The 20,308-nt window shown below is 38.0% G+C and overlaps 1 protein-coding gene across 10 annotated transcripts; it reads right to left on the minus strand.

Annotated features, from left to right (window-relative positions):
* Nucleotides 1-178: 178 nt before the first annotated feature.
* Nucleotides 179-19,490, minus strand: MANSC4 (MANSC domain containing 4). Of its 10 annotated transcripts, none has more exons than XM_054075327.1 (5): nt 14,231-14,369; nt 11,337-11,741; nt 10,451-10,585; nt 9,095-9,517; nt 179-5,277 (listed from the first exon to the last, which is right to left on the minus strand). In XM_054075327.1, exons 2-5 carry the CDS (start codon nt 11,563-11,565, stop codon nt 5,207-5,209), a joined length of 858 nt encoding a protein of 285 aa, XP_053931302.1. In that variant the 5' UTR covers nt 11,566-11,741; nt 14,231-14,369; the 3' UTR covers nt 179-5,206. The 10 variants fall into 10 exon arrangements, with proteins under 10 accessions (XP_053931302.1, XP_053931313.1, XP_053931263.1 ...); XM_054075338.1 differs by lacking the exon at nt 179-5,277 and adding an exon at nt 5,286-7,004; XM_054075288.1 differs by lacking the exon at nt 179-5,277 and adding an exon at nt 19,395-19,490 and having other exon boundaries at nt 7,025-9,517; nt 11,337-11,447; nt 14,231-14,375.
* Between the last annotated feature and the right edge of the window lie 818 nt (nt 19,491-20,308).

Here is a 20,308-nt window from a genome sequence, read left to right on the forward strand (position 1 = left end):
TATTAGCGACTTGAACATTCTATTTTCTGCTTTCTTTGCTTGGGAGTTCCTGGTTCAGTCCTCTGCTTAATCACATTCTGACTTCTCTCACAACTTTTGGCATGTAACTTAGAGCAACAATATCAAAAACAATGAAATCACTTAGGCTTCAAGTTCCAGTAAATAAGAGTATCAAAGTTAAGGGCTCTAAACTTCCTAAATACTTCTCAAATGTCACTCAGATTTTTCTCTATCTGTACTCCCTGTCTATAAAACGAAGATAATGTTGCTTAAGAAGTTTAACTTCTGGAGAGGTGTTGAAGCACAATGAGTAAGTAGTGTGAGGTTCTTGGTTGTTGTTAGTGCTAACAAACACCCTAAGTAAAAATACCTGTCTCTAAAATGATGGAATTAAATAAGGTAGAAAATGGTATAGTAGTGGGAAGGTGAAGTAGCAGTTATATTAACAGGATATCAAAGTACATGGGAAAGGAAGAATGATCAGAGTTGCTGAAAGTGAAATGGTGATTAGTGAGGTGAGTGTATAGCTTAAGTAGACGTGGAGTGAGCCTTGGTAACCTGAGGTCTGCTGAGTTGTGTCTTGAATGTACCCAGGCACTTCAAGGAAAAAAAACATTTGTAGAACTCAGCTTGGTGCTGTGAAGCACAGAGGAAGAAATCATATGGCTATTTATCTTATATTTGGTAATTTGTGTTTGAAAGGAATTGATTTGAAAAATGAATCACAGACAACTTTTATTGATTTCTTACAGTGAAGAAGAAAAAACCTTAAAAATATCAACTTGAAAGGCCCTAAATGACTCTCTTCTTCCTCTTATTGTACCTTCTTGGCTTACTAAAATTTCAGCTTAGATTGAAAGTCTTCATTTTCTGGAAGGAGCAGGGAGATTTTATTTATCAGGCTTAAGAATCCTGCATAACTATAGAAGAACCTAGCACTGTGGTCCTGCCAGCAACTCTTTTGAGAGGAAACAGCATAAGAATTAGGAGATTGAAAAATTAAAAATTAAAATAAATTCCTATAGGAATTGATTTCTGCAGTGTGTTCTGCATGACTGGACTCGCTCACTGCTAGAATTTCTTATTGTTCGTTTTACGTTTATGTACAGCCAAAGAGTATATGCATTCCCACTTCCAAAACGTTGTCAGTTCTGGAAGGATTTTTCTCAGATAGAGGTTGTTTTTGTGTGGCAGGAGATTAGTGTAATGCAGCTTTTTACCCCCTATGAGAGTTTACCAGGCCTGTAGCTAAGATTGATAATGCTTGTCCGGTAATCCCAATTTTGCACTTACCAGCTTGGTTATTTACTGTTCCTTTCTCTTAGATTTGCATTAATGTGAAGGTTTAGTAGAGGCTTAATATGGGGAGAGTTTTGGTTGTTATCAGGTTGTTCCGTTATTCAGAGATAAAGGGGGTAATGTTTAAAATTCTTATTTGAAATAGTACATCTGTGTAATCCCTAATCTTTCTTTAACAGCCATGAAACCAAAATTACTGAGGAAGTAACTGCAGTTTGAGTCAGAGGATGGTATGGGTGGTGGAGTTTTGCCTGGCTTTATTCCAAAGGCAGTTTGGTTCTAATATGTACACAAGAGAAATTTGTTTCCTTAATTAGCTTTGTCGGTGCTTGCATAAGGACTGGCAGACTAGCAAGCATGTGTAACTATTTTCTGTTGTGCAGTGGCATGTCTTAAACCAGACTGTCATGAGTAATACCCAGAATGTTTTAAGAAACCTAAAATCCTGTGAGCTTGCTTTTATCCATAAAATTGTTCTTGTGTATTGAGGATATACAAGCACCTGGTAAAATCCTCTCTGTACCAGATGATAATTCAGTTTTCCTTTGCTCTGCATAGTCTTTAAATGGACCTAAGCAGAACTCTGTGTGAAAGTTGTAGTTAAAATAATGGTTGATTTTATTAATAATAATGGCTGGTAGAAAGAACAACACAGAAAGGGAAATTGATTTTTCATTTGATGATGTTAGTGTTTGATTAGCTTCACATCTAATTCATGGAAGACCTAAAATGCATAGGCTTCTGGAGTTTCTGCTAAAGTGTTGAAGCTTAGCCCAAATAAATTCTATAAATGCTTTAATACAGGCAGGATAAAACATGGCTGTCTGCCAAGTGTCAAGATATTCAAATGTCTCTATCAACATTAGATTATCCCTACTGGTCAAAAACAAAGTTTGGGTTAATTCACTATGTTTCCTTACTACATTTACCATCAGAAATTGTCAAAGATACCAGTTTTTCAGTAGGTATCTGGCCTAATGACCCTATGGCTGTAGAACACTTGGCCAGATGGCCTTAGAAATCTGCAAGTTTGACTTCCAACCATGGTTTTTCAATGTCATCTTCACTCCCTCTCCTTTCTAAGAAACGTAGGAGCAAAATAAAAAAACATTATAATCCTGTAAGTGCCCATTCAAGCTTTCTCATCTTGGATATCCGTTTCTCCTGTTTTTCTGCTTCTCCCTTCAAAGCGTTTGTGTTTGAAGGTAGCAGTATTTCTCTGTGATTATGTAGAATACCTAGAACACTGGAGTTTGTAACCACAGTAGGAGTTTTCTCAACCTTGATGTGTAATATAATGTGGTTTTATGAACTAAACTACACTTCTTTATTCTCCTTTTGCAGACCAACTCATTGAAACCCACTGAATTTTAAATACTGAAGAGTAAAGAGTAATAGATACAGCTTAAGCAACTCTGCAGCACAGTAATAAGTAAAGTACATTGTTAGCAATGGTCTCTTATTAATGTATCATGTACATTGTAATGTAAAGGCGTGACTCTATAAGTATGTATCCCTGTACATACCTGTGCGTATGTATATTCCTCTGTGACATGGAAGTGCTCATGTTACTTTTAAATAGAAATGTAAATAGAAGATGCTTAAACCAAGAAGCAGACTAGGCCACTCCCCCAGTGTATAAATTTGGAAGCAAGGAGGAACAAAAACCCACATAATCTATAAGCATCAGCTGTATCCATAGGTAATTCTTTTTCTGGTATTTACCGGCCGAGAGGAACATGGATCTAGTTCATTACAGCCTTGACCTCGGGCAACTCTGTCCATCATAGAATGAAACTTGAGCAGGAAGGCTACTTTATGCACTTCTTTGCGGTCGCTGTTCTAACCTCCAAGTAGCAGATGTCTCATTTCAAATACAAACACTTGCCCCCACAAACTGGAAAAGTGAGTTTCTTACTGCAAGGAAAAATAAGCTGTCTCCAGTGGAAAAAAAAAGCCTTGCACAAGTTAAGTTCTTGGCCATCTGGAATAGCTGTGATGCATAGTTTTGCTGGTGCTGTTGAAGAGACTAACCTTTCTTTTATCTCCCGTATAAACATTCCAAAGAAAGGTTGAGATCTAGCGCTTGGTCAAACTGAAAAAGAACTTGCTTTGTCAGTATTCTGGCCGATTTTTTGCATCTAGAAACTGCTGTAATCACTGGCATAAGATGTCTTTAGTAAACACTGTGCTAAGGTGTGAAGTGAAATATTCAAAGTGTCTCTGAATAGTTTCTTGAGGTTGTTTGTCAATGTTGTATCACACTCTCAGGCACTAAGCATAATGTCAGATAAGACAAGAAGACTTGTATGGAAACATAATTCAGACTTTGGCAAGGAGAGGAGATGTTAAAACCACTTGTAACCTCACCAGACCCTAAGACCAGAATGTGACTGGCTGCATGTGAAGGGTTGGTAAACCTCTGCAGATATCTTATGGTCTTCAGGGAACTAATTTATACTCCTGACTGGAGTTGATACTATTTGCCCCGTTTTCATGCATAGCATTGCTACAAACACAAGAGCTAAAGGGGCAGTCTGAACAAACCATTTGTTCCACCTGCTTTTTTCCCTCAAAATGTATACACTTATTTTCTTGTGCATGTCCTAATCTGTAATAAAATGGCCTTGCTACTGTGCTTTATAAAACCCTTTTTCCTGCCTGTTTTTTCTCCGTATGCCAATAAACCAAGACGACCCTCCGGAACACAATCTTGAATACTCTAGTCATTCCATCCTGCCCAAGAAGCATTTGTGTGTGGGACAGATATAAAGTTTCACTTCTGTCTCATTTTCCTTTTGTGGTTAGTATTGATTTCCTAGTTCCATTATATGATTCCACAGACCGTAATATTGAGGGTAAGCATCAATGGAGCATCAAGGTGCTATTAAGTGCACTTTGCAGTTACTAATCTGGAGATGAGGATACCATGACAGCTATGACTGACTTGCTGTGGATCACAGAACTGATCAATGATCAGATGGAAGTTGCTTCTCTGAGAGGAGAAGGAGGCAAAAACCCCACTTGTTTTAAAACAAGTAGTATATTGCCTATGACATATTTCCATCAAATTTAATGCCTTCTTGCAGAGATTCGTGTTTCTGGAATGTTGGAGTGTATCACGTCCAGTGAAAGGATTTCTTTGCTAGTTTTCATTTGTAGGTAAACAACAATTCTTACATCCCTGATGTAAGAATAGCAAGTTCTCACTTTTCCAGTAGTTTATGATTCTGTGTTTATTTCCTTTTTTAAAAAAAAACGATTCTGCTACTAGTATCTGTCCTTTATGGCTACCTTTTCTCCTTTTTGCTCAATACAAGCTGCTATGGAGGGTCATTTTTAGCAAATGGAGTTAAACAGGCTGGAAGAAGCCTACCACCATTGACTCTGCAGCACACTGCACTATCATCAGATATTTTGGGGGGCGTTCAGGTATCAACCCAAACTTAACAAGAAGAGCAGAATACGAATAGATATTAACAATTCGGGTACAATGAAATTGGTGGAAGTCTTGTAGAATAAAAGTGTTGTAGTATGTTAGAACCTGTCTCAGTTTTTGTTATATTGCATAATATTTGTCTGAAAGCAGTGATATCGTAATTGTACAGGAGGAAGGGAGAGAGGATGTCCTGCATTCACTTCTGAGGCTTCCTGTCTTGAATGTCACCCATTATCATATGGGTACTGCAAGATACCAGTTCTGCAAGAACTATGCTGCCTTAGATGTCCCATGATCTTGCCTATGTGGCTTCAAGTTCAGCAATAGATTATAAGTATGTATTATGAATTTACACGTCTTCCACTATTTTATATGCATGATTAAATGAGTTTAATCAGAAATGCACTCTTCTCAGTATGATAAATTAATGGGTAAAGGACACTTTTACAATACTGCCACCTCAAACTGTTAAACAATTCTGCAAATCTTCTTATGTGAAGCAGGAAGAAAGAGGTGATGTGCACTCTTTTCTTTAAAACCTGGAAAATGGAAAAAATGTTTATATTCAAATTTTTTACAAATCCAAAGTATGAAATAACTAAACATAATACAAAGTGCATATGCCTCTGTAACTGAAGATAATATTCAGCAATGCTTGGCAAAACTCTAGGCTAAGAAAAATAAAATGTATTATCCAACTGAAACTACGGAGGAATTTTTAGGTAAACAATTTTTCTGCTGGAATAGGACTAAGCTCTCTGCATGTGAATTCTGTATCCTAAAAAATGTACGCAATTATTAAGCAGTAATAATTGTAGTATGTTCCCTGGATGTCAAGATAAATTATATTTGGAATGCAATGCTGCGGAGTCTTGAAAATAAAGGTTGTGCGGTTTAAAACGCCTTAATGTCTTAAGTAACATCTTCTCTTTGTCTGGGAGCTATTGAGACTGTAATGTAAACAGAAGTGGAATTTTAATGGCCCTGTTCAGCCTGAAGGAGGGCATCATGGTGCAGATCTATTTCTCTGTTACAAAGTATTTTTCTGACTTTAAGTTTTAGGCTTTTTAACTCTTAATCCTGTAAAAACTCAGTGTTCCTTGAAATGGGTTTTGCTGAGCCCTTCTGTGGCAGCAAACATTTACTTGACCATTTTGATCATTTTGGCCATTTTAGACAAAGACAATTTCATAATACATTTATGTATTGCTGTATTATGTTGGATGTTTATTCATGTAGCAAATAGGCAAGCAGAAAGTTAACAAGCTGTATTTTAGATCTGCTTTTGACATATCTTTATATCTTAGTTGTAAGTTGGTTTTGAAATGTGTTTTCCTTGGTTATGTGATTTTAAAACTTAGGGGGAGTAAAAGTAATTTAAAAAGCACTTCTGTAGCAAATAGATGTGACATCCTCCTCTGCGAAGATGCAGGTCAAGGGAGTGTTAGATTATTGAAAAATGAAAGCAGACAGAAGACAGGGTTTACGTATGGTGATAGTGGGAGTTGTCCCTGCCCATGGCAGTGAGATTGGAACTGGATGATCTTTAAGGTCCCTTCCAACCCCAACCAGTCTTATGACATTGCTGGCTGAAGTGTTTTGTGGGAGGAATCCTTTGACAGAATGTGCTTGTCATCAGTACTTAGATGAGCAGTAGCACGACTTAACTTGGAGCATGTGGTTAATCAGTTTGTTTATTTAATATATTTGATCGAGTAGTCGTGATGTGTGAAGCATCGAATGTTGTCTGTGGTAGAGATCAAAACATGAACTCCACAAATGTTTTGTTTTCTGATTAAGACTGTAAATGAAAATCAGTTATGCCTGCTTGTGTCTTAAACTAGAAGGGCGCTCCACTGTGCCATGAACAGTTCCTTCAGAATTTGGTTGGTAAAGCACTGTATGAAGAGGAACCGGAACCACATAGTCTGCAGCTGCTAGTCCAGAAAAGACCATACTGACAGTCTTGGTGCACATCACCATTTCCAGTGTAAGTTGTGATGAAAGGATATAAAGTACATCACAGTAATCTACAAGCTGAGAAACAGAGTTCCTCCTCTGTCATACACATGCCTTTATTTCCTGAAGAAGTGAGTCAGAAATGAAACTTTCCCATTCTGGCATCAAATCCATGAAGTTTACCTTCAGATGAAGGGCACATGAGAAATAGGTTCTTTGTTTACAATATCACCATATTCAGTCTTTGATACAATATAGAGTATCTTGATTCCTTCCTCCTAGTTCCTTTCCTTTTGGTGTTAAAAACCTGGAAAACAATACATGTCAACTTCCTCTAACTCAGAATAGCCCTTGAAATTTTAAGTAATATTTAAACTATGTGCTAGATTCAGCCATACGATGAATTACTGCAATTTGATAATAAAAGTCAGCTTCTTCAAATTTGAAGTACATCATGCAGTGGGTGCATCTCTAAAGTTTGTATCATTTTACATGTAAGTGTAAAAAAAAATAAGCTGAAATAGAAGGAGTTGCTTTTGTGTTATTCCAGCTGATTAAATAATGCCACTCCTTTAAAATGTTCTTATCCTGTGTCAGTGTCTCTTCTATTACATATAAATTAGCATACAAGGTCAATCAAATACTATAAAAAATGGTGGTTTTTTTTAACTTAGTTCCCTAAGCTACAGTGCTGATCTATGTGGGCTAAAATAATTTTAAGGAGATCTTGTCCTCTCAAACCAACCTGCTCAACTGTAATTAGGTACTTATCCTCTCAAACAAACCTGCTCATCCGTAATTAGGTACTCATGTGGCCTTACAACATCATCTCTGTAGCCTTGGAACATTGCATGAATCTCACTAGTTTTAAATCATTTTCTGCCAAATAGACGTGACAATCAGTTTTATTTTTGTTATCATTTCTTTTTGTAACATTCATGCTTGTCTGGGAAATAGAAACTTCTTACAGCAAGTGAAGAACATGAGAAAGTTTAAAACATCAACAAGTTTAAAACACGAAGAACAATCCTGGTTACTGTTGAAAATGTTTGCTTTGCTGAGCAAACTTCCTGACTAAGGTAGGGCAAGGAAATACCTTGCTGCCTTGTTGATCTAGTTGCTTGATTTATATTCAGGAGGAGCAATGAGGAAACAAAATAAGGATTTTTTTATTAAAAAAACTAACTTCTAGAGCTCTCAAAACATTTTGTCTATCCCTGTGCAACATACATTAAATGACTGTTCCTATTTTAAAAAGCTTAAAGGTGTAAAGGATAAATATGAGTAGGCAAGAAAAAGCAACTCAAAGCAGACAACACAGATTAATGCTAATTGCAAGGCAAGAACAAATGTTAGCCATGTTTGTGTTTTCCTTTGCCAGTAACAGAATGAATTTGTCAATGCATTGCAGAGTAAGTAACTTTAAGAAAGCAGTTAAGTCTGAAGGTGCTGCTGCAGGGACTTGAAAAATATTTGAAGTGAGTGTTTTCAGAAGAGTCAAGTGAGGAGTGAGGTAGAAATAAAGTATAAAGACAGCATGATGAAATTTTTGGGTATAAGTTAATGGAGTTCAATAATTGGGGGTCCTTGGCTTCTTTTTGGTGTTTTTCTTTGGTAAAGAGTGCTGGGTAAATTGTTTTGTCTCAATATTAGGGAGAAATTAGGAAAAAGGCAAATCTACAACTTTGAGAAAAATTGACAGTTTTTATAGAAACAATGAGATCTGAGACAATCGTTAATTAAGGTTAAATGATATTATGATACTATAAAACTTTAGTCAGTTTACTGTTTACACTTAATTTTCTCAAGTTAGTTCAAAGTCAGGGGAAAGGATACATACAGCAGCAGTCAATCTGCAGGGTATGCTGTTTGTTAGACATCTGTCTGGGTGAGATTATGAACCAAAATGCTCTCAAATACCTCTGAGCATGCAATGAGAAATACTATAAGTGTGTAATTCTTACCCAAAAAGCCAGGGGAATTGTGTTTCACCTGTCGAGTATTAAATTACAACCTAAAGACTCTGAAACCATCAGTGAAAACATTATCTTTGGTTCCATAAAAGAAATAGGCTTGTATGTACAATTGATTTTTAAAAAGCTGTTCGTTCCAAAGCAAGGATGGTGGCAGTATTTTACAGATTGCCTTTGACGGTAGTATATTTTATGAATTGTCTCGACTTTGTTGTTCTCCTTATGGGCTTATACTGACCTCTCCTATTTCTGCAACGCCCTGCTGTGAAAGCAACAGTACAGCAGCAAAGGAAGATGAGAGAAGAGCAAAGAACAATAGGAATCAACCAGACACCCAAAGTTGCAGCTTCCCAAGCAGGTGCCTCATTATCTGAAGTGTAATTCCTACCACTGTAGCCTTTGGTTTCATTTAAGTGTTGCTTACTGCTGTTCAGACGAGGAGGAGTGGGCATGTGGGATAATACCTCGGCAGACTTGGATATCAAAGTTGAGTGTTCAGTCTTCATGTCTGAGCTGGTGATTGACTTAGTGGTTACTGCAGTTGTGCTTGTCTGCTTAGCAAAATGGTCATCCAGTGGAAAGGTTTCTGTCCAGGAATGAGTAGTAACTTCAAGTTTTTTGACCTTCAGGCTTGTGCTGAGGATGCGAGTATGTGCTTTTAAGCCGTTGCTAGTGGTAGAAAATGGAGCTTGGAGCAGAAGAGAACTTGATGTGGCATTATGACGCTGGCATCTTTCCCACTCGGTGGTCTTTGTGCTGTTATACGTTTCGTAGTTACTTGGTGAGGAGTGAGTATTTGGCTCTTTGGATGTAAGTTTTTCAAAAATAAGAAGATCTGGATCGATCCCTATTAAATCATAAACAATGTTAATTTATGTTATAAAAAGCTCATCTGCACACCCACATTATTTGAACCCAAATAGTAACCATTAACCTTCCAGACTGAGGGTGTCACTGCCTAGATTTATGCAACACCTAATGGGATGCAAGAGAAGTGCATTTTGGGATGCTTTGAGAAGGAACTAAAAGTGAGTGATCTGTGCTACTGGGGTGTATGGAGTCCCAACAAGCTCTGTGTGTGTGTGACAGCCTGCACCAGCAACTGGTGGGGCCTTGCACCCTTGGGGGCTCGTACATCTGGGTGACAGCAACTGGGAAGACTGGAGTCCAGGGACAGCTGCTGGGCAGGTTGAGCATCAAACTCAGCTTTTAGGGGGATCCATATTGGACCTATGTGTATATAATTTTTTCACTAGCAAATCTCCATCCCGTGCAGCCAGAGGAAGCAGGATATGAGGCTCTTGGTTCTGCCTGTGTGAGTGTGTCTGCTTTATGTACTTCTCTGTGTTACCTGTGTGGCTAACTGCATATATATGTATACTTGTGGTATATATGTGTGGTCTTTGTGTTCATGTCTAATAGGAACACATCTTCAGCTTTTCTACTGGTTGGATCTGGGGACATGGAGCAGTGATCAGCCTCGCGGTCCAGATCAGATCTGGCATGGTATTTTCCCCAAGTATTAGTATTGATTAGGTACTCAGAGCATGAATCTTGAAAGCAGGGTGTATCTTCAATCTCCTTTCTCAAATACTGAATGGGAGAAAGGGGGAAAGTATTCTTAGGAGTAGGTACATTGATGAAAAAGGAAAGAAGTCTTATGGTTAGCATTGCATGTTACTTCAGAAGTTCTTTCAGGTCAGCAACTGACCTAGCACAGACTTAACATTTCCAACAGTTGCTATGTTTTTCAGCCTTTATAAATTAAATGCTTGCTTACCTGGTGTGATATTGTACAAAATGACATTGATTCTAGCCTTTAGTATGCAACTTTCCAATGCTGGGCAAGACATGTGCAGGCAATTCATATTTTCATTAATTGCTCCATGGTAGAACACTGCCAAATTGCAGGAAACTGCAATACGAAAGTAATAAACTTGAGCTTATCAGTATAAGGAACATTTCATTTTGCATGTTATTATATTATTTAACATTAGAAGATCATTAATACTGGGCAGCTGCATAGGATTTAAAATTTGTGGTTCTCTCATTATCGTGCAAACTAATTAAGCACATAGTTAGTAAAGTATAATAGAACTACTTATAACAGTATTCTTATTTTAAGAAGAAGGAATAGAATAGCCATCTGAATTCTAAATATACCTCTTATTAAGTGATAAAATGGTTTGAGCTGGAAGGGGACTTAAAGATCATCTAGTTCCAACCCCCTGCCATGGGCAGTGACACGTCCTACCAGACCAGGCTGCCCAAGGCCCATCCAACCTGGCCTTGAACACCTCCAGGGGTGGGGCAGCCACGACCTACCTGGGCACCTGTGCCAGTGTCTCACCACCCGCCTTGTGAAGAAATTCCTCCTTATATCTAGTCTAAATCTTCCTCTCTCCAATTTAAAGCCATTGTAGTCCTATCATTACAAGCCTTTATAAAAAGTCTCTCCCCAGCTTTCTTGTAGCACCCTTCAGGTCACTGGAACGTCAGCATAAGGTCTCCTTGGAGCCTTCTCCAGACTGAACAACCCCAACTCTCTCAGCCTGTCCTTGTATGAGAGGTGCTCCAGCATAAATCACATCCTTCAACCTGTAGTCCCCTTACCAGCTGACTTCCTTCAAGTCAATTTTACTATATGCTACAATCTTGATAATTACCATTCCTCAGAAGGCAGCAGGTTCTACTGCACTGTTGGGGTGAGGCTTCTGCATATATCTTCAGCACATGCGCACCCCTCTTCTGCGATTCCTGTAGGTCAATCAGAAGACCTGGGAAGCGTCGGATCCAGCAGTTTTTATAAAACGTCGTGGGTGAGCAGAGAGAGTCTGACTCCAGAGCTAAACCCAGAACCAACAACACTCCTGCTATTGCCACCAGCAGAACCATCTCTTCAATATAATGGGCTTAGTTGGTGTGCTTTTTCCTCCACGGATGTGCTAAAGTTTGGACCAGCATTTTAAGAGACAATCTCTCGGGTGGTGAGGACGCTGCCAAGTTTGCCAGGGACATAAGCCAGGCGATGGTTTTACCAAACAACTCCCATGATGCTGTTTGGTCAGTTGCTGGAAGGAAGCAGCAATTTTATGAGCTCTATACAATTGTCATAGTTATTATTGCTGCTCTTTAAATTGTTTGGTTGCTCTTAGTTATTCATAGAACTTGTTTCTATGATCTCAAGTTTATGTTTCTTGTTCTTCTAAGACCAAACTAGGCCGAGGGCCTTAATATGTGATGGATAATGGTTAGCTCAGCTTATTGTTTTACTTCAGCTCTGAATGCATGTGGTACAGTCACTTGGGAGCAGGTAGGTCTGCCAGTTTGTTCAAGCACGCTATCACATTTGACAGAGTAGAAACAGCTCATTTTCATCTCCTAACACTTTTTTAATTATCTGGTGGCTGCAAAAACAGTTTCCTTCTTTGCTAACAAACTGAGCTACCTGTCTGCCAGCCAGAGGTGGAAATTTGTTCCTCTTCCCTATTCTGTTTTAATTGCAAGAATAATGCAATTTTATTTGCAAAAGATCTAGAAATAGGGAAGTATGACTGAAGAACGCTGTGACCTACATTTACCCCCAGACTAGGTAGGTAATTAAAGTCCTGCCCCTAATCTTCCATAAATTTAAGAATATTGAACAGTCTGTACCAGTTCTTCTTATGTTTAAGCTTGGAGAAGGCCTGTGAGAGCTCAAGAAAGAAAATATAGTTGGTGTATAGGAAGGCATTTTTTCAAGCACCTGGTCTGAAACCTGAAACTCCCAAGTGTTTTGTTTCTTAAAAGGACCCAGTCTGATCCCCGATTCCAACTTCTGAATGCCTTTCATACAGAAAGGCTTTGTAATATTACAATACTTGAGCTCATTTAAACTCAATGGACTATTAAGTGAGTAGAAATATGGTTGTCTGTAATAAAAAAAAAATGTATTGAATATATAAAAGTATTTTAGATGGTATTTTTTTCACCTCAAGATTAGAATCAAGGAACTTCCCCAGTCCTACATGAAGTGTATATCAGTTTTGTGGGGACTCATTTTAATTCTTTAGTCATCATACTTGGTATTTGTTTTGCAAAACAAGGCACCTAGTTTGGATATGAGATGATACGTATACACTTTTGTTCCTTAGTTCATTAAAAGGTAATTGAGCTCAGAGCAGGTTAACTCCTGCTGATCCAACAGCAAGACCAAGGCATTCATTTATTCAGTGGAACTACTGGCTATAATTAGGATTCCAAATAGAAGTGTTGCTTGTGTTGCTTTATTTAGTTTTAGTAGTTTGATTTTTGTAATTTTTTTGTTTCAGCTTTCCAAATATTCCAAGGCATCACTTCATATGGGTCGCACTCAGAATTTGAATATATATGCCTATACATATATGCCATATGCCTACATATTGACATTACTTCCACCATTTAATATAAATTTTGGATTTATTTTATTCTGTAAGACTTGCATGCAAAAATGTTGATTCCTGATTGTTTCCCTACACCTGCGCTTCCCATGTCTCCAAGAAAAGAAATCTAGGAGATTCTGAATAACTTGGGGAAGCATGCAATAAAAATATTAAACTGATACAAAACAAGTATTTATATTGGATAAAGTTGAGTATGTCTTTAGTCTATGAAATAAATAGGGTTATTTGCCAGAAAAAAAAATTAGATAAAGAGGTACCTCTAATATTATATATATTTTTATAACGTAAAGATCACACGGTCTCAGCTCCTCTGTTCTTATACATTTGATGCCTTGCAAAGTGCATGCCCAAATAACACGTTTACTTCTTCCTTTCCAGAAAATAAAAAAAAACCAAAAATCAACAACAAAGGACTAGCCCTGTGACCTGTTTCAGTTTAATGGACCTGTAATACCATAAGACTTTTTCAATTTCAGTGAGGCTCTGTCCAGACATTAAGATAAAGTGCAAGAGTGGACGTGACCACACATGAGCACCTAAGCACCTTTCAGACCATTTAATGAGCCTTTCTCTGTTTTAAATAAAGTAACAAATGTTTAAGTACCTGTTGCTTCCATTGAAGCAGTCACCAAACACAGTGAGTACTCACTTTGCGTAATGTTTACTAATGTATTTGAAAAACTAGGCTTAGATAACCAATCACGTTTTGCAGAGATCTCTATATTTTCAGTCTTTATTTTAAATCTCTTTTTTTGTTTGCCACTGTTTGTCAATAGACATGTTGCTAGTATTTCTCAGCACTTTCATTCTTTTATTCTGGTCTTCTGCTGTGTGCTTCAACCAAGCAGCCTTTTTTCCTTTTCATTACGTGTCATTGTTTCTCCCTTCTCTGTTTCTGAATGAATTATAAGAGCAGGAATAGCTGCAGAGAAACTTTTTATGTAAGGAAATATAAAGAGATTGAAATAAATAAATAAATGGCTGCTGCAGGTAATTTCCTTTAAAAACTGAGAAATTCTGTCTCTTAAATTTCAGAGTCTTCTGCCAGCTTCCCCAGAATATCACTTTTTTTTAACATGATTTCATGCTGAAGTTTTAAATCACAAACACTTTGTAAGAAGCAAATACCCGAGTCTTACCTGCAAACCAGTGACTGACTGTTCCATGTGCTCTGCAAGGAGGGATCAAGAGACTTTTACTGTTATTAAGGAGTCTCTGGCCACTACCAGGCCAGCACTTCATGTTGTTCGGTAATTCTTTTCATCGGTCTCCTCAAATTTCTTCCTGGAAAACAAAAAGGCAGTTACTTGTTTTCCACAGAAATATGAATATCTTTGCAGACCTTTCAGTAAAAGATATATATATACACACATGTCACAAAGGAAGAGAATGATCCTTCTAATTATTCTTGTTATAAGCAGAAACAGTACCTGAACTTTTCCACCTGTGCTGGCAGTGATAATGGCACAATCCAAGAGCTTCCTAGCACAATGGAGTCATCATCAGTCATTAACTCTTTTTTTGCCGAATATGAACAAAAGCAGACTTTTCTATATATTTCAATATTTGGAGCTATACTTAACTTACACAGAATATATGGTTCTATTACTCAGAATACATAAAGACCAGAAAGATCTATAGTACAGGAAAGTATTCCTGAAAAGAACTATAAATGCCAAAGCTTTGATTCTGTAGTCAGATCAGCTGTCTAAGTCTCTGCTAAACACTGGCTTTGTTCATGGCTTATCTGTGGTCCACACTGTAATTGTCCTGTGCTTCTCTGCTGAATGTCTTGAAGCCCCCTGTCAGCCCAGAGCAGGGAGGATGGTCAATGTCCTGGGTCCAGCTGAAGTTTAGGCATTTATGTTGTCTGAACAGCTATGGGAGAGGGTGGTATTAGTTGCTACATCCCAGCCAACGCTAGTGCCTGTCGTTGATAGGTTCTCCTTTCTTCTGCTCTGTAAGTGGTGGTTAAACCGATGTGCTCTCATTGGGACACATCCCTCACATAAATGCAGACTAGACAAGAGGGAACAGTTGGGCCTCTTGTCTTAGTGTTCCCTTTCCCAAGCAGATTAGATGAGAGAAGGGAGAGAGACTTCCTGAGGCCCAGATATGTCCAATAAATGCTTGTTGGTGCTGCTATGATGATGCAGAAGTATGCAGCAAATGATTGCTGCTAGCACAGACCCAGCCTGCCTGAGGTGTGGGAAAAGACCAGTGGTAACTGTGTACAGCACTTCTCTGCTACATAAAATTAAACATTAGCTTTAATCACCTGTGTTTTAGATTGTCTCTGACAGAGCAGTTGGAAGATGACAACTACCAGCCGAAAAGAAGCAGCACAATCCCATGCAACATCAACCCTAATAACCTTTGTTGAACTCAGTGGAGCTCCGTGCCTGTGTTGTGAATAAATTGAATTGCAGGTCTGTGTTAAAATACTCTTTATCTCATTTTTACTTAGATATGCACGTCTTTTCCTTTTATTACAGCAGTGTTAAGGTCAAGACTTTACCTAAACTAAGTATTTTGATAATGCCAGAATATGACACTGTAACACTATTCTAGTATAAAAATTATAAAATGCTAACGTAATCAGTCATGAAATAATGAAAAGTAAGTACTTTGGAAAAAATATCAAAGCAAATCTTTTTTACATTACCAAAACACTGTGCTCACTTTCTCCTTTAAAATTTCCTTGAAATCAAAACATTCTTGCAAAATGTCTTAAGTCCAACAAAACAGCAGTTTTTCAGAGAACTGTTTTGTCAAAAACAGCTATTAGTGGTCAGATTTTGGTTTGGAGCAATGTATGAAGTTTTTAATGAATCTGACCTTCTCCAAGATTTTGGACAGTTGAGTCCAAGATTCTGGTTTCAGCCCCATCCCAGCAACATGGTAAAAAGAGGCGAAATATCACAGTTTCTGTTCCTGGGACTTTGTGCAAACTGTTTTTTTAAATCCTTCTTTCAAACTGGCTTCCAGGCCTTGAGATTCTCAGAGCTTGGCTTCAAACTAATTCTGGTGAAACCTCTGCAAGAAGGCTGGAATCTGTGTTCAAACAAAGAGCAACAGACAACGTCTTAAACAGATGAGATTTATACAAATAGAGATCTGCTGACATGCATATAAACTTGAGCCTTAGTTTATGAGAAAAAACACAATGTTTGGCAAACACTCTAATGAACGTATGCTGATTTGTGACAGAACTTGAAACTAGGCAAAGGGGATGAAGTTTCAATATCGTGATGAATTTTATACATCTGGATACTTAGTGAAAGTCCTCCATGTGGGTTACCATTTATCTTACCTAGTTATTATGTACTAAAATTTAGCTCTGCTTGTCTGCACCAGGATTTAAAACTGTATGCTGTTATAAAAATACCCAGTTTACTCTCATCTAGACAGAGCTACACAAGAAAATTCAGATGGAGATCCATGATGCATTTGTACAGAACAAACACCCCTAACAGGAGGTTCAGCGGCAGTCAGAGCACTCCAACAGCCTGACCCCCACTCAGATTTTGCCACTTATTTCACCTAACAGAGTTTTAAGGAAATTCCTTACTGGATTTTTGATGTATAAAACCAACATATGAATGCCATTGTAATGATTTACATGCTTATGCCTCCATTTTGCTGCCCGATGATCAAACTCTTACCATAACAGAATGCCCACTAGCACACAAACTACTGTAACAGCCTTTCTGCTGCCTAGAGAGAGCTCGGTAGCACACACTTCAGTTGTAATCACTGATTAAATTTGACTAAAGCAAGGATAAGTTAAGTATTTGATAATAAATTATCAGTATTTTAAAAAATCTGCTCTAAGTATATTTCAGTAGTGTTACAACATATATTTGTTGCAAGAAATAAATACTAAATAGTACATCAGAAGCAGAGAAATAAGACAGAAAATAATAGGGTTTAAAGTCTAAGCAAGTGCTAGAGATAGGAGACTTGTTTGTTTGGGTTTTTTAATAGCATTGCTAATAGCATTGGCTAAGAAGTATTTGTTTGGCTGCAAATCTGAAAAAAAAAAAACCACCTGCCTTTATTTAGCATCCTTCAGCAATGATAAGAGATTTCAGTTGAAATCAAATTATGCCCCACTCAGTTCCTCTCAGAAATGCCAAGATCCTTTAGAACGCTTATGTTTTTAACGCTGAAATACTGCAGGATATTTCCTATGTTCCATAGATGTTTACTTTGTATCCTGTGACAAGGAAAATACTAAACAATGGCAGCAGCTGGTGAATCATTTCCAAAAGTCTAATTCCTCTCTTGAGTAATTCCACTATTACTCAATACACAGTTCCCTGGCAGTGCAGTACAATTCCCTGGCGTCTCAGAGGGAAGAATGTGGCACTTTATATTTTATATTAGATAGCATGTATATTTTAAATATCCCTTGATTCTGTTCCAGTTCACATTTTAGACTAGTAAGGCTGAAAACAATTCAACTTTTCCTTTGTTTTTGCCCTTTATGTGATCCTTTCCTTACAGCAATCATGTTGATGTTACTTTCTGGTTCTTATGTATTACCCAGCGTCTCTGTGTTGAGTCAAGAAAAGGTTTGCCTAAAATGCACACAAAACCACTGCAGTCTTCCTTTAGGCACTGTACTGGTGCTTAAAGGTTTGGTTTGTCTCTGCTACAGTATTTTTGTGTGATCTTGGCTTAGACTCACAAAAAAATTCAGGCTATATTTCACGTATTTATAAACTAGGCTTCCTGCTGAGAAAAGCATCTGCCATTCTGATTCCCAGTCACTGTTACTTCTGTTACCTCCTTTGCTGTGTCTTGTGACCTTACCACACTGGAGACCCATCCAGTTTACCACACAAAGCCACTGAGTGATTCACAGAGGAAAAACAAGCAGCCATGTTTTCCAAGTAAAACTAGAGCAGTGTTAAATACTTGAAGTGAATATGAAGTGTAAGCAGGCTTCAGTGTTAGCGCACAGAGCAGGTTTCCAACAGCCCTATACAAAGGCTTTGCCAGTCAGGAAGTATGAGCTCTGCAAACCAGAAAGACTCCTCCTTCTGTCTCATTATCTCTGGCTTTGCTTTTCTCATCTTTGTGGCAGTAGCTCCTCCTGGCTCTCTGCTTCCTTGTTTTTGCTAAGCTAGGAAAGTCAGAGGGCTATAGAAATGTATGCCCAGACAGAGAAAGGGTCAGAAGTTAGGTTTTCTGTATCATGGTTGAATGGTCTATTACAATGTAGTTGCTGTACAAAAGAGCATCTTCCATTTCCAAGTCTTTCTGAAACAAAAAAGTGATCCTTCTTCCGCCTTAGAAATAATTCAGACATTAACTACAAGAAAATAGTTCAGGCACCAAGCACAGGAAAGTGTCTAGACTGTGAATCCCAAGCAGAAATGGCCATCTGAAGTCTAGAGAGCCCTTATGGGCACTCTCTGGTGCACTCCTGCTCCATTTGTGGGCACTTGAAAATCCTTTCCCTTGATAGAAATTTGTCTCTCAGACACTGCAGTCAGACCTGAAGTAACTACTTGAAGATTTTGCTCCAGGAGCCAATGTCTAAAAGCCAGGTATTGAAAAGCTGAGCATAGTTACCCTTGTCTTCCTCTCTGTTTCAATGTCTTGTTCTTCACAGTATGCTCTTTTATCACACACTCATTAAAAATCTACCATAATGCAAATTTGTTTTCATGTTGTTTAATGCTTCAGTATGTTCTTAAGGAGTGATAGGTGGTCTTTCATATTTGTTTCAAAGATCATACAAGTCTATTACGGTTCTTAACTACAGATTTTGACTTTGTAGCTCTACCATTAGCACTTATTTTTTAACTCTTACTCTCGAGATCAATCAAGATGATTGCCAGTGAAGCAGCAAAGCCTGTTCTTTGATTCCAGTATAATAATATTTATTATTGATCTTAGCAGAAAACAGCATAACTATAGACTGGGGAACAGATTAAATGATCTGTACAAATACGGAACAAAAAGGTACACCTTGCCTTGGTGCATTTATAGTGTAAATACTATTTAAACACACCATACATACTAATTGATTAGCATAGTAAAAAAAAAACAAGGCAACTGCCCTGTCAGCGTACTCTGACTTAGTACAATTGCCCAGTCCTAAGCCTGGATAAAGCACAGATAGCTGACAATCAGCCTAGTAAAAACAGTTGGTTGAAGAAATCAATTCAGGGTTTTTGCAAAAGTGACCAACAAAGAGTACTGCTGACCCCTTGCCTGTACGACAGCTCCTGATTAAAGCTATAGAAGCCAGTGCTCTCAAAAGTTTGCTAGCAGGAAGAAGATACTTACTATGACACATGACAAAATCGATCCAGTCTATTAAAAATGTCATGGCCAACAAAGAAGAAGAACTTGAAATTCTTGGCAGAGTTCAGGTGCAGGCATATAGACAACAGGATATTCCATCTATCCAGGCTGCAGTGTCAAAACAGAGGGAACTGAATTTACCATGACTATGTCGCTCACCAACTAGAAGCTAACTTGCCAATGCTTTGAACATAGGAGACTCCAAAGCAAATGTCTAAAGATGGCAATCATACCACCGTGTTTGCAATCGCACTGTATTCTAACAGGGTTGCTTAATGGCCATGACAAACACAAGCTCTCTGTTTACCTCTAAAGTATGAATTATTACAATTACTTGGAATGCCTGCCTCTGGGAATTAAAGTGCAAGAAGGAAATACAGGCTGGACTCCTACTGAAGTGGTAAGACACTTGTGTACAATGATCTTCTCAAGGCTAAACCTGAGGCAGAAAAAAAAATCAACCACTATTCAGATTCAAGCTTCAGCTCAGATGCAAGATTCAGCTAGGTTTAAGAAATTAAAGACGCCAAATGATGCAATGCTTGATTAAGAACAGAAGACAGCAATCTGGAATTTGAGAATTAATTAAACATTGAGAGAAAAAGACAGAGGAACACAAAACAAGTAAGCAGTTAAAATCATCAGTGGGAAAGAGAAAACAACCTAGCTGGTGACAGAGGCTGCTAAACTGGTTGAAATCCTATATGAATTAATTTCAGAACATGAAATGGGCCCTTCAAAATCAGGATGATGAGAATGCTTTGAAGTGAAGTGGAAAACAAAAATGCACAGAAATCCACGCCGCCTCAACAAATGGTTTTATGAAAGTCAGCAGAAAAGAATATGTAACTCTGAGATTGACATTCATGTCATATGTCTGGGTGACAGTTAAGCTG

The sequence above is a fragment of the Cuculus canorus genome, chromosome 1, assembly GCF_017976375.1.
Source record: "Cuculus canorus isolate bCucCan1 chromosome 1, bCucCan1.pri, whole genome shotgun sequence".
In the NCBI taxonomy this organism is placed as follows: Eukaryota; Metazoa; Chordata; class Aves; order Cuculiformes; family Cuculidae; genus Cuculus; species Cuculus canorus.